The sequence below is a fragment of the Arabidopsis lyrata genome, assembly GCF_000004255.2.
Source record: "Arabidopsis lyrata subsp. lyrata unplaced genomic scaffold ARALYscaffold_6, whole genome shotgun sequence".
Taxonomy (NCBI): domain Eukaryota; kingdom Viridiplantae; phylum Streptophyta; class Magnoliopsida; order Brassicales; family Brassicaceae; genus Arabidopsis; species Arabidopsis lyrata.
The window spans coordinates 4,884,273-4,904,174 of NW_003302550.1; the positions used below are offsets into that span (position 1 = coordinate 4,884,273).

At 34.1% G+C, this 19,902-nt stretch overlaps 7 protein-coding genes across 7 annotated transcripts; 2 read left to right on the forward strand and 5 right to left on the reverse strand.

Annotated features, from left to right (window-relative positions):
- Nucleotides 1-192: 192 nt before the first annotated feature.
- On the reverse strand, nucleotides 193-2,012 carry LOC110227478 (protein ALP1-like). Its single transcript, XM_021021707.1, has one exon. It carries the CDS (start codon nucleotides 1,856-1,858, stop codon nucleotides 359-361), a length of 1,500 nt encoding a protein of 499 aa, XP_020877366.1. The 5' UTR covers nucleotides 1,859-2,012; the 3' UTR covers nucleotides 193-358.
- Nucleotides 2,013-4,889: 2,877 nt separating this feature from the next.
- LOC9309613 (17.6 kDa class II heat shock protein) lies at nucleotides 4,890-5,742 on the reverse strand. The gene has a single exon (XM_021023719.1). The coding sequence runs from the start codon at nucleotides 5,515-5,517 to the stop codon at nucleotides 5,053-5,055; it is 465 nt and encodes a 154-aa protein (XP_020879378.1). The 5' UTR covers nucleotides 5,518-5,742; the 3' UTR covers nucleotides 4,890-5,052.
- Nucleotides 5,743-7,774: 2,032 nt separating this feature from the next.
- On the reverse strand, nucleotides 7,775-8,413 carry LOC9309614 (17.7 kDa class II heat shock protein). Its single transcript, XM_002873500.2, has one exon. The coding sequence runs from the start codon at nucleotides 8,346-8,348 to the stop codon at nucleotides 7,884-7,886; it is 465 nt and encodes a 154-aa protein (XP_002873546.1). The 5' UTR covers nucleotides 8,349-8,413; the 3' UTR covers nucleotides 7,775-7,883.
- A 177-nt stretch (nucleotides 8,414-8,590) lies between these two features.
- LOC9309615 (omega-amidase, chloroplastic) lies at nucleotides 8,591-11,584 on the forward strand. Its single transcript, XM_021022935.1, has 10 exons — nucleotides 8,591-9,056; nucleotides 9,189-9,305; nucleotides 9,402-9,626; nucleotides 9,894-9,987; nucleotides 10,375-10,449; nucleotides 10,567-10,645; nucleotides 10,739-10,754; nucleotides 10,963-11,043; nucleotides 11,132-11,214; nucleotides 11,309-11,584. The coding sequence occupies exons 1-10, from the start codon at nucleotides 8,808-8,810 to the stop codon at nucleotides 11,385-11,387; spliced, it is 1,098 nt and encodes a 365-aa protein (XP_020878594.1). The 5' UTR covers nucleotides 8,591-8,807; the 3' UTR covers nucleotides 11,388-11,584.
- Nucleotides 11,585-11,804: 220 nt separating this feature from the next.
- On the reverse strand, nucleotides 11,805-12,529 carry LOC110227695. Its single transcript, XM_021022936.1, is given in 3 exon segments — nucleotides 11,805-12,465; nucleotides 12,468-12,514; nucleotides 12,517-12,529. Coding segments are annotated over 3 exon segments (132 nt in total). The 3' UTR covers nucleotides 11,805-12,393.
- Nucleotides 12,530-13,606: 1,077 nt separating this feature from the next.
- Nucleotides 13,607-15,228, forward strand: LOC9307580 (protein BIG GRAIN 1-like D). Its single transcript, XM_021023277.1, has one exon. It carries the CDS (start codon nucleotides 13,925-13,927, stop codon nucleotides 15,017-15,019), a length of 1,095 nt encoding a protein of 364 aa, XP_020878936.1. The 5' UTR covers nucleotides 13,607-13,924; the 3' UTR covers nucleotides 15,020-15,228.
- A 3,705-nt stretch (nucleotides 15,229-18,933) lies between these two features.
- LOC9307581 (S-protein homolog 3) lies at nucleotides 18,934-19,612 on the reverse strand. Its single transcript, XM_002873501.2, has one exon. The coding sequence runs from the start codon at nucleotides 19,610-19,612 to the stop codon at nucleotides 19,157-19,159; it is 456 nt and encodes a 151-aa protein (XP_002873547.1). The 3' UTR covers nucleotides 18,934-19,156.
- Between the last annotated feature and the right edge of the window lie 290 nt (nucleotides 19,613-19,902).

Here is a 19,902-nt window from a genome sequence, read left to right on the forward strand (position 1 = left end):
TACCATAAAGACTAGGAATAAGACGACATGTGTGTCGTTTTCTACTGAATTAGCATCCAAACATGTTATTTTTCTAAGCAACAACATAGCACAAAAGTGTAAAAACCAACCTTTTTGTTGGCTGCCTCATCTCACATTCCACACCAGAGAATGAAACTCTCATTGAGCTATTATATACTCATCAAAAGAGACTGGAGATAAATGTGTAGTATGTATATATAATTTAAGTTTCTTCTATTGCCTCATATAACATCTGTGGTCTAAAGGTACAATCATACATTATGCATAAACCAAAGAATCAAAGTAAGTTTAGTTTTTATCATATAGAAAGAAACTAAAAGAACATTTCCATTATCCTCTATAGGAAAGAAGTACCCGCCAGGCCGTGATGTAATAGATTATGTGAGATAGTATCTCTTGCCTTCATCGCATTAACCGATCTCAAAGCGTTTTCAGGCAAAACCTCATCATCAATCACTTCAACCATCAGCTCTGGATCCATCTTCTCCTCTCTCATCTCACATATGTTGTGAAGAACACAACAAGCACCCAAAACCGTAGGCAAATCCTGCAGCTTCACTTCAGTCCGTTTCTGCAGGCAAGCCCACCGCCCTTTCAACCTCCCAAACGCATCCTTAGCCACTCTCTGCACTTCACTCATCTTCTCATTGAACGCGTGCTGCGTCCATGTCAAGTTCTGTTGCGTATATGGAACCAAAACCCAGTCCAATAGCGGGTGACCGGGTCCACCAGCGACCCACATCCCCTTCAACAAACCTCCATTGTTAGCTCTCTGGTACAACAATGACTTCTCTAACACCTGATCATCCGGCATTGACCCGGGCCATCCAATGCACAAGTCAGTAAAAACCCCTTTCGGATTCACAACGGCTTGAATTGTAATGGAATACGAAGTCTTCTGGTTCCTCTCAGTATGCCTCTTATTGAAATAAGCAGCTACACTAATCTTAGGAGCTATAATCGGAATGTGAGTAGTATACATAGAGCCAACAACGTTTGGAATACCCGAAATCGATTCGAATCGTTCTCTAATGTTCCTAAGAGATTCATCATCTGGCCATTGAAGGTACTTAGGCATTAAAACATCTTTAATGGCTTTACATACCTCAAGAACAAGCTTGTGGCAAGTTGAGATTCCTAAACCAAATTTCTTGGAGACAAGACGAAGTGGCTCACCAGTGGCTAATCTCCATATACAAACCGCGACTCGCTGCCGCACTGGAATCGCGTTTCTCAACGCGGTGTCTTCTTTCGCAACCGCTGAATTAAGCTCATCGCAGATTAACTCAAACGTCGATTTCGACATTCTAAACGCTTTTTTGAAATCTTCTTCTGGATAATCCAATCGGCTACACTCTTCCCACCAAGCTCTGCTCCGATCTTTAACCCATAACCGCCTTTGCTGACCCGAACCGGTACCCGTACCGCGAACCGAACCGGATCCGGTTATCTCACTGCTCTCCGCCTCAATCTCCGAAGCAGCAACAGCAACGGAAGCGACGGCGCGTGAGACGCGTGACTTCTTCAGATTGATATCTCCACTTTCCTCAGCATCAGCGTAGTAATCGCTGAGATCGGAGTAGTAATCGGACATAGTTCTCGCTCTTTTCCGGTAATTAGATTGAAAATCAGACATTTCACGGCGAGAAGCAGCGTTACGAGCTTCCTGGTCTTGCTTCTCGTGCTCCTCCATCAAAAGCAAAGAAGTGAAAAATCCCTTGAGGTTTTTGGTTTCGTTGTTTCTCTTAGACTCTACCTCGCCGCCGTCGAAAACATTACAGACTTCTTCTTCTTCTTCCTCGTCTCCGTCTTCGTTCCCAAAAACGGCGGCTTTCATCGAAGTTGAGTTGTTTCACGTTTTGTCTATTGAATTTGGAGTGGAGGAGAAGGTTAATTTTTTTGAGGGTTCATAAATAAGAAATCTGAAGAGATTTTTGGGGATGAGAAGACGAAACTTGTGGGACGAGTGTGAACACGCAAGTTGACTTTAGTAGAGAGCTATATACTCTTTTTTCTTGTTTCTTGTTATTTATTACTCGTTTTTATTCTGGTTACATTCTTTAGTATTTTTTGGACAAAAATTTGGACAGCAGTACAGAAAAAGCAGAACCTGTTTGATCCTTGTAATAGATTCGTATGTGATAACTTTTTTTTGAAATTAAACTATGTCGGAAAATATTAGGCTAAATATCGAATAATTTCTTTGGATCATTATCATACTACTCTCTAACTGAATAAATTGGAATCTGAAAAGTTAAACAGGTGAATACTGAATACTAACTAATTTCGAATCTGATTCTTAGAATCGTGATCGTGAGCAAACCAAATTCTTAATTTGCTTGCTGCTTTTATTCAAAGCAATTTATTGGCTGACATTTACTGTTTCCTTGTCACTATTTTAAGCATGTCTATTTAGAAGTACAAACTTATCAATTTTAGTATGTTGTAGTTTTCTTAGAAACATTTCTTCATATATCTCAGAATGGTTAATTTGATTCGAATGCTAAGTTGCTGAGAATGTTTTGGACGCACTCTTAACTTTCTCATTTTTCACAAAATCCAAATGATAGCGAGCAAAATGTTTAAGGTGGAGATTAGAATAACAACAACAAAATTAGATATAAGAAAAATGAACTCGACTAATTAAATAGTGGGTTATAGATTTGAACTATTTATCGATGGAATACACATAACATGCGAATGAAGTGAAGTGGTAAAATTTCAATAATAATCGGAAGATTTCGAGGCGAAACTCAAGACCAATTATTCCTAAGTTCAGGTGAATATTTTCAAAGATATGTAGATAGTAATATTGGAGAAGTTATGTTAAAATGCAAATAGTTTGTGATACTTTTGTTGGCAAAATCCCATTTTGATACTTGATATTGAGAGATGAACAAGACCTAGAACGATACACGTACGTATGATTCTCTTTCTTAGTTAACCGGTTTGGGAAAATATGAGTTCCATTTCCACCACTCTTTTATTTTATTTTATTTTTATCATTGTCAACATATTGTTGTAAACGTTGTTTGTTATACACTTGTGGAGAGTGGGTGTTCACACACATATCTTATATACGAACCCAATAATATTATTATAAAATAAGATCTCAAATGATTGTACCTAGAAACTGAAAGAAAGAAGTGTGAACACGTCAAGGAAGTATCGGACATTGTTTAGTCTAATGTATTTGGCGGTGTGGAACGTTAGGTGGCCGATGGTGACTTTTGGTCCCATGCTTTGTTTCTTTTTTCTTTTTCCTTTTTGTGTTTACTTGAGTTGCCAAATGAAGAAGGCATTTAGGGGATCTAGTAATATTTTTATAACTTACATTAGTGGCCTCTTTCATCCTCGCCTAGATTCATGTTGTTTTCTTGTTTAATCAGAAAATCAAAGGTCTAAATAAAAACTAATCTTAATTTACAACTAGAATAGTGTGAATTCACATTAATCCTCTTCAACATAACCAAACATGCAATACAAAAACTATTTATAGGGTGAATAGAGAATAGTTTGGTTAAAGAAAAAAATGGTCTATGTTGCTTTTTTTAAAGGCCTCTCAAGTTTATTGGAAAACTTTTCAAATGAGAAGGCCAAGTTTGTATCATACTGATATACAACATAATAATCTCTTTATAGAGATGATCAATCTTTATTCACGCATTGAACCATCATATCTAATCAATTAAGTGATATAAAAATTATAGTAGAATTGAATCCAGTGCAGTTGAAATAAAACTTTGCAAGTATTTAGTTTAGTGATAAAAATTAGTAGAAAATATATCACTACATTCGATTATTGGAGTACTTTGGATAAAAGTAGTTTTTATGTGAAAACAAAGAGAAGAGCTTTCAGGCCATCAGAAAATTCACGAGAAGCAGCACAGCTGGTACAGTCATCTTGAAAGAGTCACACCAATATTCTAGCAAAAAAAACAACAACTGGTTAACAAGTTTGAACGTTTTTGAAAAAAAAAAATTATCCATAAAGTAGGCGACACACAGAGTACATAGGGCACAAAGACTGATTCCTCGAAGACCTTTCTTGCTTTTGATAAATGATTAATCAATAAAATTCATAGCAAAACATGATATAAACATTTAGAACGAGGTATATGAGAAATCTGATGAAACTAAGATGCAAATTTCATTTAAACATGATAAAAACATTCTCAGATGCAAGTTTCATCTAAACAATAATGTTCATCGATAAGACTAAGATGTCAGATTTAATCTTATTACAAATGTAGTAGCTGAAGATTTATTTACATTGTGTCCAAGACAGCTTTTTTAACAAAAAATACAGGAATTGTTTGGAACTTAAAATCATAATAACAGCAAAATAAATCACTCATTTCCTTATCAAAACAATTAGAAACATAAAACTGAATACACATGTTTAGTGTTCTTGGAGATATTAAACTATTTCACTGAACAGAGATTCATAAATTACTGTAAGGGCCTAACTCCAAATGTATTTTTGTTTACTGTATAGATAATGGTGAGCAAATTTGGATTAGATGGCTAAAGGCTAACCAGATGTGCTGGAATCAGCAGAAGAAAATTATCACCAAAAAAGATGAACAATAACAGTAACAAGTTATGCAAAACAGAGGACTGACCAATTGGTCTTTTCTCAATCTGTCACTTGGTTATAAAACTATATCCTTTTAGTCAAATTCAATTAGACAGTTTCAAAGTGAACCGTCACTAGTATACAATGTAGCCCAAGATGACGATGTAGTCAATCATTAGTCATTTCATTTGCTTCTGATTATGTGAGTGATTAGTAAAATATAGTAGTAGTAAGTTTTCTATTTTCGCATCTAGGTCAATAGACGTCTCCAGAACTTTTCTATGGAAGGTTCTTATAACAACTTCATTAATTTGAAGATCCAACATACAGAACAAACTTTTATTTCATCATAATTAGAACAGAACACCCATCTCTCTCACACATTCCGATTACATTCATCAAACCCAGAAATTAAAAAACAGATAATAACCAAAACACGATCACAAACAAACTCAAGCAACTTGAACTTGAATTGTCTTTGGTTTCTTTGGCTCAGGAGGAGGAAGTTTCTGAACAGTAACCTTTAAAACACCATCGTGACAAACAGCAGAGATCTTGTCCAAATCTGCATTCTCAGGCAACTGAAACTTCCTCATAAACTTACCCATTCTTCTCTCCATCCTCACATACTTCACACCTTCGTTCTCTTTGTTCTCTCTCTGCCTCTCTCCACTCACCACAAGCACATTGTCGTTCTCGACCTGAACCTTGATCTCATCTCCTTTGATTCCAGGCATGTCCACAACGAAAGCGTATGCGTTCGGGTGCTCGATGACGTCAGCTGGTGTAGCAGCCATTGCCTTTGCGTCTCGCATGTAAACTCTTGAAGGGTTGTTTCTGGTCTTCTCGTTGTGATCTTCAGGGACTTCGAGCATGTCTTCGAGGATTGAGATTATTGGAAACCTTCCCAAATCCATTGTTAAGTTGTTGTTTTAGCTTTCTTGATTCTCTCGATCCTTGGCTTTTTGTTTTCTTTGATTGATTTCGGAGTGAGAGTGTGGGATTTAAATAGGAGTGTGTTGGATATTTCTAGAGGAATGCAGAGAGAGCGATTGTTTCTGTCTTTAGAAGTTCTTTCGTATTGTTCCAGAAACGTCTTGATCGTTCTGGTTTTTGTGAACTTTATTTATAATTCGCTTTTGATAAACGTGGGCCGTCTCATAACTTTACTGATTTTATTATAGCTATATGGGCTTTTAATTAGGAGTACCAAGGCCCATTCCTTTTCAGTTTTCCGAAATTTTTGCTGTTTTTGTAAGTAACTCAAAATAAAGTTGAGTGATTTTTGTTGTTGTAACATCTTCTATATATTTATTAGGAAGAATTTGAATTACAAAAATAAAGTTCATGATCATAAGAAGAATTTGAATTATAATTTTTCTTTTTCTTGATCAATAATTTCATAGCAAAACATTTAAAATTTTAAAACGAGGTATATAAGAAAAGAATAATAGGTAAAGAACAGATTTTGCGATTATCCGAACCATATTTGCTGATTTTAAAGAATACTAGATTTTAACCCGCGGTACACCGCGGGGCTATATTTTCTTAAAAAAATCAAAATGTAATTTGTTTGATAGATTATTTTGATTGTTAATTTTAGGATTTCACCCGTGGTATACGATCTTTTATAAATATCAACCCAAACCCGTCCCATCATATTACCCGTCCCGTGAAATTAAACATTATTTAGTTATTTTTCTTTTTAATAATACTTTTATTTAAAAGCTATATAATTCAAGTCAATTTAAAAATTTCTTTTAAATGGTTCCCATAAGATATATATACATATATATTAAATTTGTATAGAGTTGAAATAATATTAATATTACAAATTTTTTATATAATTTAAATATTATAAATATTTTTAAAAATATGTAATATATATTTTTTGTTATTGTATAAGAGGATATTATGTGTAAGAAATGTAGAAAATAAGAGTTTAATATTTTTATTATGGAGTCGCAAAAAAAATCTTTTATTTCTATACATGTTATTCATTTATTAATAATAAAAGAAAACAAATCCTTTAAATTAGATATTAACTAAAATAAACGCACCATAATTACTTATTAAGTAACAACCAATAAATTTCACCAAAAAATAGGTAACAACCAATAAATTCTAAACGCAGTAATTAAAAAATGAGATATTAAAAAAAAAATATCAAATAAGATATAAGAATCTTAAAATAATTGAAAATCTAAATAATTTAATTGTTAGTGTCGATTTTAATGCCTTCATTAATGTGGATTTTTTTTTTTACAGAGAAATATTTCCTAAAGATTATCACATTAATGACTCAGAAAATTAAGGAAGATATGAATTTATGATTCTCGAAATCGTATTGGTAATATCTTTAAGTAATATTTTTCAAATTTAAATAATTAATGCCAATGGCATTCATCCGTAAATAAGGTCCAACTCCAGGATTTATTTGCTAAAAGTCATTCAAAAATGTATATATAGATGAGTATAACATGTATCTCAAGATCATAAGTTCAAAGTCTTGATGATGGAAACAAGACTAAATTAGAACCTGGTTTTTGATCAGACAAAATTAAGAACTAATGATACATTAATATTTTGGTAAACAAAGAAAAACATGTGGTAGCACTGACTCACTGTATACCACAAAATCGAGAATAATGGTAATTGAACATAAGCTATTTAAGAAGGTTAGAAATCTGCACAAAACTAAATCGTCTCCAAAATTCGGTTGATGTTATTTGCATTCGTAAATTCAAATTTCATCGAAACAATAGTGTGCATCTATAGAATTGAGACTGATTTCATATTGTACTATACAAAGAGTTGTTTCGATTTTGAAAACATATAAAGAACAAAATAGAACAATTGTTTCCTTTATCTGAACACTTACCAGGATAAAATTGAATATGTAGTTAAGAGTTCTTGCAGATCTAATATAATTACACTATTCCAATGAACATATTCATAATTTACTTCACGGATAAGGGTAATGGCGAATGTGCTAAATAGCAACAAAGATATACTGGGGAAATGATGAATCTGCAAAAACAGAGGAATGACCAATCGGTCTGCTTTTGGTTTATGTTTCTATGTGTGCCTCATAAGAATAGGTGGTTCGGGAATTTTAAAATCAGAGATTCTTACGAAAACTTCATTGATTTGAAGATCGAAGAAAGACAAAGATGAACAGAGAAAAAAACTTCTATTTTATCAAAATAAAAAAAAACTCTTATTTCATCTTACATTCATTAAAAAACGGAAACTAAAACACATGACACGATCACAAACAAACTCAAGCGACTTGAACTTGTATAGTCTTTGGTTTCTTAGGCTCAGGAGGAGGAAGTTTCTGAACAGTCACTTTCAACACACCGTCATGACAAGCAGCAGAGATCTTGTCCAAGTCCGCATTCTCAGGCAACTGAAACTTCCTCATAAACTTCCCCATCCTCCTCTCCATCCTCACAAACTTCACACCTTCGTTCTCTTTGCTCTCTCTCTGTCTTTTTCCACTCACCACAAGAACGTTCTCGCTCTCAATCTGAACCTGAATCTCATCTCCTTTGATTCCAGGCATGTCCACGACGAAGACATACGCGTCAGGGTGCTCAATGACGTCAGCTGGTGTAGCAGCCATTGCCTTAGCGTCTCGCATGTAAGCTCTTGAAGGGTTGTTACGGGTCTTCTCGGTTTGTTCTTCAGGGACTTCGAGCATGTCTTCGAGGATTGAGAATATTGGAAACCTTCCAAAATCCATCTTTAGTTGTTGTGTTAGCTTTCTTGATTCTTTGCTTTTCTTTTGGTTTGATTGATTTTGATGTGAGAAACTGTGAGATTTATATAGGAGCGAAGTTTGGATATTTCTAGAGGTTTGTAGAGAGAGCGATTGTTTCGGTGTTTAGAACTTTTAGAAGCGGTTCCCTATTGTTCGAGAAACGTCTTGATCGTTTGGATAAGTGATGGATATTTCTAGAGGAATGTAGAGAAAGTGATTGTTTCGGTCTGGCCCTTTTCTGTTTTGGATTTAGTAAGGAAGTTAATTTATACGGTTTGGTTCGATTTCTTTCGAATTTAGTGTGTAAAATTGATTGGTTAATGATCATACGAAGAAGAAAAAAACGGTTGAAACGCAGACGCAGAGGCTTCATGACTCATGGCTTTTGTGAAGGTGAAGTATCATTATCATCTACCTAACTGATCATCGGACTAAAGTGAAATGAAGTCAGCAATTTCATCGTCACTCTTCTTCAATTCCAAGAATCTTTTAAACCCTAATCCCCTTTCTCGCTTCATCTCTCTCAAATCTAACTTCCTCCCTAAACTATCTCCGAGATCCATCACTAAATCTCCATCTTCGTCAACCTCAGCTTTAAGATCCATCTCCTCCTCAATGGCTTCCTCTTTCCAACCCGAACAAGCTAGAGTTCCATCTGCTCTTCCTCTCCCAGCTCCTCCGTTGACTAAAGTAAGCTCCTTTATTCAATTACCTTGAATAAAGTAAGCTCCTTTATTCAATTATCTTTTAACCCCAGCTCTGGGGTTTTCGATCATTTCAGCATTTGATTGATCTTTTTTCGTTTCGTTGGTAACATTGTAGTTCAACATCGGATTGTGTCAGCTATCTGTGACGTCTGACAAAAAGAGAAACATCTCTCACGCTAAAAAGGCCATTGAAGAAGCTGCTTCCAAAGGAGCTAAGCTTGTTCTCTTACCCGTCAGTTTTTTCTTCTTCTTAAGCTTAAGCTTGTTCTCTAAGCATAGTGATATTGTCTCAATGGGGTTTTATAACCATTCAATGGATTTGTTTCAGGAGATTTGGAACAGTCCGTATTCCAATGATAGTTTTCCAGTTTATGCGGAGGACATTGATGCAGGTGGTGATGCTTCTCCTTCAACGGCAATGCTTTCTGAAGTTTCTAAACGTCTCAGGATTACAATCATTGGTGGCTCTATACCAGAAAGAGTTGGTGATCGTTTGTATAACACTTGCTGCGTCTTTGGTTCCGATGGAGAGCTCAAAGCTAAGCATCGGAAGGTTAGATTTTTTTGAGATTTAACTTTCATTTCAAACTTCCATTGAAAAAAGAATGAACTTTCCTGTGCTTTAGGCCATAGAATTAAAAGATGCTAATCTCACTTCTAAGATCTTTGTTCAGCTTTTATCATCAGTTTGCAGGATCTAATAGACTTAATCAGTAATTAGAATGATTTGTTAGTTATGTTCATGCTTATATTATCAGTTCTCTGAACATCTTCTTCTTGATTGCTTGCACTTAATTGTGTTTTGTACTTGTGCCTACAGATACATTTATTTGATATAGACATTCCCGGGAAGATTACTTTTATGGAATCCAAAACTCTTACTGCTGGAGAGACACCAACAATCGTTGACACAGGTTATAATCTGGTTTTGCCAAATATCTTTGCCAAGCTATGCATAAACAATCATGTATCTTACAGAAACTCATTGTCTAAAAAATAATTGGAGTAGGATTAAGGATTTATATCTCCAATCAGATTTGGGATCTTCTTATCTTAACAGTGAAATGATTCATTTTCATGTCGGCCTAGTGCTTATGAATGATCATGCAGAAGAGAACTTGTTCACCAATAATATTAATACGCTTCTAAGATCTTGCCAACTATTTTGACTGGGGAAATATCATTATTGAACAATCAGGTCATAGTAGGACCGTTCACATCACCTCTCACTTTCTAGTACTTAAGAGAAATCTCTAACGCGGTGCAGTGCTTGAGAATGGTAGTTTTGTTGGTTGTTGCAGATGTAGGGCGTATTGGAATAGGCATCTGTTATGATATCAGGTTCCAGGAGTTAGCTATGATATATGCTGCAAGAGGTGAGTCTTTATAGTATAATGCTTTTATCCAAATGGACAATTTGCTTCCTTTCTTTTTCGGGTCCATTATCGTTTTAAAGAACCTCATCACCCACATGTTTAATTTAATCATATCAGGGGCTCATTTGCTGTGCTACCCGGGAGCCTTTAACATGACAACTGGACCATTGCATTGGGAATTACTACAAAGGGCCAGGTGTGATTCACAGTCTGCTACATTACAACTTGCTTGGCTTATTTAATCATGGGTAAATCACAATGCTCATCGATCTGTTTTGTTCCATTTCAGGGCTACGGATAATCAGGTACATGAACCAAGTTAAAATACTTGTATTGATAGCTAAAAGAGAGATACAAGTTCTCAGACATTTCTTAATGAATTCATAGAAAACCTGCATTTCCCTTTGAGTTATCAATACAAGTATTATCTTCTGCTCTTTGGGAGTTTTACTGTATTGACTGTTATCAAAGTCATGGAGCAGTTAATAGAACTATGTATGCTACTTTCTCCAGTTGTATGTGGCGACATGCTCACCTGCCAGAGGTTCAGGAGCTGGCTACACTGCTTGGGGGCACTCAACACTCGTCGGGCCTGTATGCACTAAACTTTTTGTGTGTTACTTGATTGATAATGAAGCTTTTAGTTGAGCACTAAACTCTAAAACATAAATATTTTTGACAGTTTGGAGAAGTACTAGCGACAACTGAGCATGAGGAGGACATAATCATAGCAGAAATTGATTACTCTGTCCTTGAACAACGAAGGTAATCACGGAAACACCGGAACTTTCCTGGTTTTTGATTTATCCCGCCATTGATAGCATGATCCGCTAACTGAATCTCGCTTTTACCATCTTAGGACAAGCCTTCCATTGAATAAGCAGCGGCGGGGAGATCTTTACCAGCTTGTAGACGTACAGCGCTTGAATTCTAAATGAACGGAGGAGGAGTAACTGTACATCTGTATTCTCTATTTCTGAGAGATTGTCTTTAGATTGTGTGAGCTGAGCACGATTTGGTTACTTACAACTTCATGATCAGTTATTTCCCCACAACTTTGCTAAGATACAAGAATAAAACTATCTTTGAGATAAAATCGAACAAAACAAGTTAATTCTGCTTAAGATAATGTGAACTCCACCCACTTGCCATGTGTTGGTTGTTTATAAACTTCAATGCATTCTGATCATAATGTGGACTTGTGATTCGCAATCAAAATAGCATTTGACATCAAAATATATACTATTTGTGAGTTTCTAAGTAAATGTCATTGTCTTTGTAAAACAACTCATATGTTCATTCCACAACCATCATATTCAATCTCAAGTACTTAAACTAAAATTGTAGTAACTGGTTCTTCAAATGTTCATCTACGCGAAAAACGTTTCATGATTGATAACATGGCTCTCAAGTCAAGCCAAAGATCTAACTAATGTGTTTGTTTTGCTACATCAAGATTTGTAATATGCATTATGCAATGTAATTTGTACAGATAAGAAGAAGAAAAGAGTATAGAGTATTCAAATAGATTCCTCCAACACCACAAGTGGATATAAAAAGATTGAAAATGAAATAACATAAAAACTTTTGTCAGCGGCCTCTACATGATGTGAAGATCCGTGGTTATTGTTGAATGATAAATGACCGGACGACAAAATGCAGTTACAACAGCACAAGCCTTACAAGATTCACCACAGTGTGTAGTGGTTTCTTCTTTGGAGAAGACACGTGGCCCAATCCCCCATAGGGTAAAGAGTAAAGACGTAGAGTGGTCCATACTTCTCACAAGGACTCTGCGAAAGAAGGAATGCCGTACGCGTGTGGGAGGCCGCACGTGCTAGGGGCCCATATGGCCATGGGCTATGCTTCACGTGCCAGGTCACGTGTAGGACCAAACCTCACCACAGTTCGGTACCATCGCGTGAATCTTCTCTCTTTTTTGTGTCAGCTCTTATTGTCTCTCCCTGACCAGCTCAATCTCTGACTCGCCCGTGCGATATTATTTCCTTTTTTTTTTCTGTTTCTTGCTCATATCTCAATAACTCAAATAGTTATATCCATTTTTAAGATTCACTTCCATTTTATATCATTTTGTAACCTTTTTTTTTTTATAATGCAACCTCACTTTAGCGAACATCACCTTACAGTTTATATTGCTTTTACTTTATAGTTGATATTTTTCTTAAACATACAAATAGTAATTAGCGTTATGTTTGTATGATGTGTAAATGATATATTATTATTATTTTAAAGAAGGAAACACAAAGATTTTTGGTTTTCACAACAATCAAAAAAGAAGTCATTTTTATGTAAGTTTCTGTTTTGTACTATATATCTTGTTTGTTTTCTTAAAACTGTTTTGTATTGTTATATTTAGGTAAAAGTATGGTCCAAACTAGAAACAATATTTACGGGGGATTCTTCGAAACTGGATATGCTAAGGAGATTTTTTCTCTTTTCTTTTTTTGTCAAAGGATATGATAAGGAGATATCAAACGAAAAACATTGGCCGAAGTGTGACACAGATATAGAATAGACACACAAGAAGACATAAGTGTTTTTCATTAACAAAAGAAAAACAAAAGAAAAAAGAAGACATAAGTGTTTATGAAATGAGGAACAATGAAGGAACAAGAAAGGAAGGAAGCATGTGAGACTGAAAAAGACGCAAAACAAGTACAATTCCTTAACCGGTCCTTGTCGACCCAACTAATGTGTAATGCGGTGTAAGAGACACTTTGCTTATATTTAAACAATATTAATCGTTTGATTAATTAGGACCCTACTTGTTTCTGATCACACCCTTTTCCTAAACCTATATACGCTCGAGATCTGTCTAAACAATATGAGACAATCCGTTATGATATGGCTACATCAAGAATTCGGCGAATCCTTAAGAAACAATTGTTGATGTTATTTTTCGTAAAATAGATGATTTTGTTTCATTGATCCAATGCGATTTTCTTAGTGTCTTTTTTTAGAGATTAAATTAGTGTTACTATTATTTCTGTTTATGGCGTATTGCGTAAATCATCCATCTCCAATTGTGTCCAATTTACGTATTTTAATGATTACCTCATCATAAAGAATCAAGAAACAACTTCTGAGATACATTCTATAAGACAATGTTGAGATATAATATTCTACATAAAATCATTAGTTCCTAACATTATGAGGAAAATGACATATAAATTGGACAACATATTATTAGGTACATGCACACATAAACAAAATTGAAGAATCCTCTTGCGTGGTCCATCATCGACATGGTCAGCAATCAGCATACGTGAACAACACGCGCAGAGGTCGCAGCTTATATATAAGTCCTCTCTCTTCCTCTCTTCTATCTTCATTCGTCGCCTTCTTCTGCAAAAAAAACACAAAACACAAAACAGTTAAGAGACATAATCTCTCTTTTTCTTCTTTTGTCTCTTCTTCTTCTCATTCTTCTTTAATCCTCTTTATCGATCAAATCATGCATAAATCCAAAAGAAACCCGTCATTCTCCTCCACTCTCCTCGATGAAATCTACAATTCCATCGATCCTAAAACCCACAAAACACAATCTTTTGTCGGTTCTGTTAACACTACTACCAAAAAACAGAGCATTGTCACAAGATCGGTCCCTGACCGGAAAATCCATCGTGATCGGTTCTTCGGCTCTGTATCTTCTTCCTCTGATTCCAACTCTAGTATTTTCTCATCTTCCGACACCGAACTAACTCACATTAAGAAGACAACTTCTTCTAGGCCGTTATGTTTCGGTCCTTCGAAGACAAAACCAAGAAAAACAGAGGACAAAACTCTGTTCCACCAAAACAGAGCAACCCGGGTGTACGACGACTACAATTACGCCTCCGACGTCCCAAAATGCACAAGAAACGACGAGAATTGGGAGAATCCGAGAAACAGAAGATCTGTGAAGAGCTCCGGAAACCAAAAGAAGCCAAAAACTCCAGCTTCACCAGCAGGAAGAATCGTTAACTTCATAAATTCGTTGTTCAGCAACAACTCAAAACAATCCAATGCGGTTAAGAGTTATCCAAGGAAGACGAGTTACGACGATTCTGCTTTCGTTAGGAAAACAAGTAATGATTATCATTCATCCACTACTACGTGTTCTTCAGCTTCTTCTTTCTCAAGATCTTGTATGAACAAAGGCTACGATAAATCATCTGATCGTATCAAACGAAGCGTTAGGTTTTCTCCGGTCAATGTTATCGTCCCCGAGAGCTTTACAAGCAAAGAAGAAGATTATTTCAATAATGGTAACACAAGAAAGTCGGTGAAGAAGAATGTGGAAGATGGAGGGAGGAAATCAGTGGAGGAAATAGCGAGAGAGTTTTTGAGAGATTATCACAAGAATCATGAAAACAGTTTGGTCAAGAATAATGGTTTTGAGGATTATGAAGATGATGAAGAAGAAGATGATGATGATGATGATGATGATGTTGCAAGTGATTCGAGTTCGGATTTGTTTGAGCTGGATTTAGTTGGAAGTCATCATCATAATGTGTACGGAGATGAACTTCCTGTGTATGAAACTACTTTTGCTGGTTTGATCTTGTGAAACTTTTTTTCTTTTCTCCCTTTTTTTTGTTTACTTTAGATTTTCGTTTAATAAGTTTTATTAATCCATGTGATTGTTGAAAAAAGAAAAAGAAATCGCATGTGATTCTCTACATTTGTGTTTGATTTTGTAACTATGTTGTGTTATAAATTTTGTGTTTGTAAAAATATGATCCAATCATGTTTTCATAAGATCAGTTTAGCTGTCAATTGTTCTGTTTATTAGTAATTTTTTTATATAATCAAAAACATTAATCCATACAAAGTTGAATAAAAATGTATTATACAGTTAACACATCCAAAAAACAAAAAAACTCTTTGTTAAAAACAGTTACACTAATCTAAGCACAAATTGAATGTTCAATGTAAAGCATAAATGTTATAGGTGAACAGAATATAATGTTTAACACAAACGCAAAGGCTAGATGCAAGCTTAAGCACAAAAACAAAAGAGTGAAGACTAAACAAAAGCTCTTAATAAAATCCGCAAACATAAATATAATAGGTTTTCAAAGCTAAAACCCAAAATACAAAAGTATTTTTCTTAATTACAATCAAAATGAAATTTCTTATCAAATGTATTTTTTTTACTCATGTACTATTTTAGACTCAAGCAACTCTTGCAACTTAACTATTCGATTCGTGATTTCTTTTGATGCAAATTATCAGTATCGAAACATTCGTATTGAGATTGAAAAAACTTTAAGTGACATCCCAACTTGACATCTAAATATTGAAACAAATTGAGCATACATAGATTTTTGAAAATAATGATGTTGAGAAGGATCCGATCGGTGCAAAGTAAAATGATTTGCGGAAGATAATTTGATATAAAGTGGTTGATGATCCCAAAGGAAAAAAAACCCAAGCTACCAACCTTTCTCTTTTTCTATGTATCTATCACATGCTTTAGATCCAAATTTTCATGAATGCTAACACTTTTTCAATATAATTTGAGTTTTTCATTTCTTTATACATTTAATATTAACAAACGCTCATAATTTTTTTGATTTAGGCTTGTACGGTGAAATGGAAATTTAGGGCACCACAGCCACAAAATCAACTATACTTGGTCACAACTATACAAGCACAAATATGATGTGCACAAATATGATGTGCATATAGCAGCAAAACAGTGTTTCAAAAATCATATTTTCTCTCCAATAAATTGAAAAACACGCTACTACATTGGTCCAGCAAGTATTTCATGTAGAATGTACGTTTGTCTCGCTTTTCTTGAAAAAAAAAACTATCTTTAAAATAGTTATGTATTATTTTTTACCGGTCTGTAGAATTTCACCAAAACAACTGTCTTGAAAATTTTTACATGCATATGTACATGTGAAAGTAACACATGCATGTTGTATACTTATATTTATCTTATAATATAATAAAGCGTATTAAGTAATAAAACATCGAATCGATGATATGTGAAAGTTTTTTGTTGTGTATAAAAAGAAAAGAAAGATGGGAAATCAAGAAATTCGATATCCAAATGAGAAGCAAAGGGTGATTGATGAGGATCGTGAATGGACACATTAAAGCTTAATAAAATCGAAAATAAATTTAAAAAAAAAAAGGAAAAGGGTAATTTTAAAATAAAGTGAAAGTAGTATTTGTAGCGATGGATGAACATGAAGTACTGATGCTTCCACGGGAACAGAGAAAGTCGAGAGCTTTTGCTTTACTTCTCTTTTTTAATTTTCACTTTGATCATCTTTAAAAGTTCCGATTACAATCTTCTCCATTACTTCTCGACAATAAAAACCAATTTACATAAAACAAATATATTTTACACGAACGGTCTCACGTACACATGACCCATTTTCAGTTCCATGTCAAGTCATTTTTTTTTTTTTTTGGTTTAAAATTGTTGTAGGTTGATACCTTTTAGTTTAATATTGCTTTGCAATGTTAGCTTAATCATTTAGTTTTGATTCTAGAGGATATTTTTGCTTATATCAAACTAAAGTGTATTATCTTAGATTCGAAAATTTTGCTGCTGTGAGCAAGTTTTAATTAGGGGCATAATTTTATAGCTATAACCAGACTTCTAAATACATGCCTCTTTATAGAATATAGGCGAACAATTCAATATTTCACACCCCAAAGGCCCAAAACATGCATGTCTATTTGCCTTTAATAGTACTTATTTTGCTTGCTCCTGTTAATATTCCTTGACTTTAATTCTATAATTGAAATTACTGTAAATTTATAATTGAGATTAATATTGTAAGAGGAGACTTATCAAAATAAATAGTTATATGGTTGCTTTTTATATCATCACAAATGCTACTTTTTCCTATTCAACCACTTAAACAAAATGAATAGTTCGATGAATATATCATTGCGTATTTCTATTTAATAATGCGGCGGATTAAATTATTCCGTCAAGAAAGCTTAATTATTGCTTGTTACCAAAATCAACAACTTAAGTATATTTAACGAAGTAGATGATTTAATCAAAGATCGTGCCATGTATTTGCACACAACAATACTCCCTCAAACTCCTAATGATTGCACATAATACGTACGTAATGAATTCAAAGTAAATTATGTCGTATTAGGATAATTGGATGAGGATTACGCGAATAATACATATACACATATTGCATAGGTTTCACATGTGACATGTCGGGGATGTAACCGTTCTTGTTTTTTTAAAGTTTTTTGTATTTCTCTGAAATATAAGTTACCAACTAATTTTATTGAAAGCTGATTGTTTAGTTTGGTCAATTGTGGCAATTAAAATATAGTGCATAGCATAGTAGGTTGGTTAGAATATATAGCTCGTTAATCTAAAGTATATACATATTTTGATTACTTACGAGTTTGTTGGTTTGGATCGAACAACCTTATATTTAAATAGAGTAATTAAATGCGTAGCTAATAATGTTCTGTAAGTGAATAGCACGATATGGTTTTGTTGTAGGACCAAAGCGTCTTATCTCTTTGAGCATGTAAATGAAGTCAAAAGAAAACATTATTACTCTACTAACTTAATACGTAACCAGTAATCACGTCAAATCGAAAATGCCAAACTAAAGAATAAAATTGTGTGGCCCAATGGGCTCAGTATAATGCTATAGAGATTTTGCATGGCCCATATTTCACTGAATCCTAAATATGTCTCCAGCTGCTGTATCGCGGCCTCTGATAGTTCTAATTTTCTTTTGTTTCTCGAAAAAGTTAGTTTTCATATTTTTTGTTGAAAATGCCATGAAAATTAGTCAATTATTTTAGTTACATTTGATGTTGGTATGACTGACTAACGCTAAAGTATTCAAATTTGTATGTTAGTTTTAACAGTTTTAATATTTTACTGTACCTAGCGTCGGTTTTCGAAAGTGACTTAAACATAAAGTCAAATTCTTAACGTGACCTTATTAAGTAAATGACGTTATCATATACTCCCTCTGTTTCACAAAGAGTGTCATTTTAGAGTTTTGCACAAAGATTAAGAAAACATTAAATTTTTTGTTTTTTCTAAACAAAAACATCATTAACTATATACCTAAACATAATCTGCCCAATAGTAAAACAATCTGCAGAATACTAATAGTCATAAAACATAAAAAAATCATTAAATTTTGCATTGAAAACCTAAAACGACACTCTTTGTGAAACAAAAATAAAATCTTAAAACGACACTCTTTATGAAACGGAGGGAGTATAAGCTAGTTCTAAACTGATGTTAGACTTAATAAAAATAGACGTAAATCCCTTCTTTTTTTTGTAGAATGATGTCGTTATGTGACTATACGATGTTGCCGATCAAAACGTAAGTCTTAATTGGTTGGTAAATTGGTTTTATATAGCCAATAACACTTTCTTCGTTCCAAAAAATCCGATGATGCCTTATCAGTTATCAGTAATTTCCTTTAACTTAGCAAAAATTTGATACAAATCTCAATTTATGAGATTACAGGTCGTTGGTCAATTTAGTTTCTTTTAATTTAGCATATTACCATATATACAATGTTTTTTCTCTTCGTAAATCGAATTCGAAGGTTTCTTCTTTTTTTCGATCATACTAAAAGCCATACAACAACAGTTTATATATATATGAATTGGGGCAAGTAAACAAACAAACTAATTTTATTTTTATAGCTAGATTTATTGGCAACACAACAAATTCTTATCTTGGATTTCCATTCCAATCATAACATATATCAAATGCATGATCACTTTCATTAAACCTGCACGGCCCATCTTTGGTTATATCCCATATACAATAGATGCATGGAATACCCCTACGAACACCATCTCTGTCATCATCGTAAATGTTAAACCTTTTTGATTGTCCAGGCCATGTGAAATGACAAGAGAAAATTGTCGATCCAACAATAATAGTTGGTCTAAACTTAAACGACCAAGAGCTATTCGGAGCGAGGATTTTGAGGCCAAGATCGTCATCTGAGGACTTGCAATGAAGGTTTAAGGTCGAACCATCTCCAAGGCGGTTTGTGATCCTCACCATTGTTTTTATAGTAGACCAATTAACATCAAAATCGGTTTTCACTTGTGAGAAAGCTATTTGGATGAGTAGAGATATTACAACCACATGAACTTGTGTTTTTAGGATGTTTGTCATTTTCATTTTATAAGATCAAAAAGTGTTTTCTACTGAATACTTTTTGTTTTGATTTGCATAAGTATATATAGGCGAAGTCTTCGCTGAGATCGTCCATGACGTTATTAGAATTGTTTCCAAAATGGTTAACCTTGACTACATTGTACATATTGAAACAAAATTAAGGAAACTTTTGACTAGAATATCAAGATTTATCCATTATTGTTACAAAAATAAAAATAAAAAACTATTTTGGGCTATTCTTAGATCTTGAACAGAATACTATATTAATCTTTTTGTATCTTGAAAGA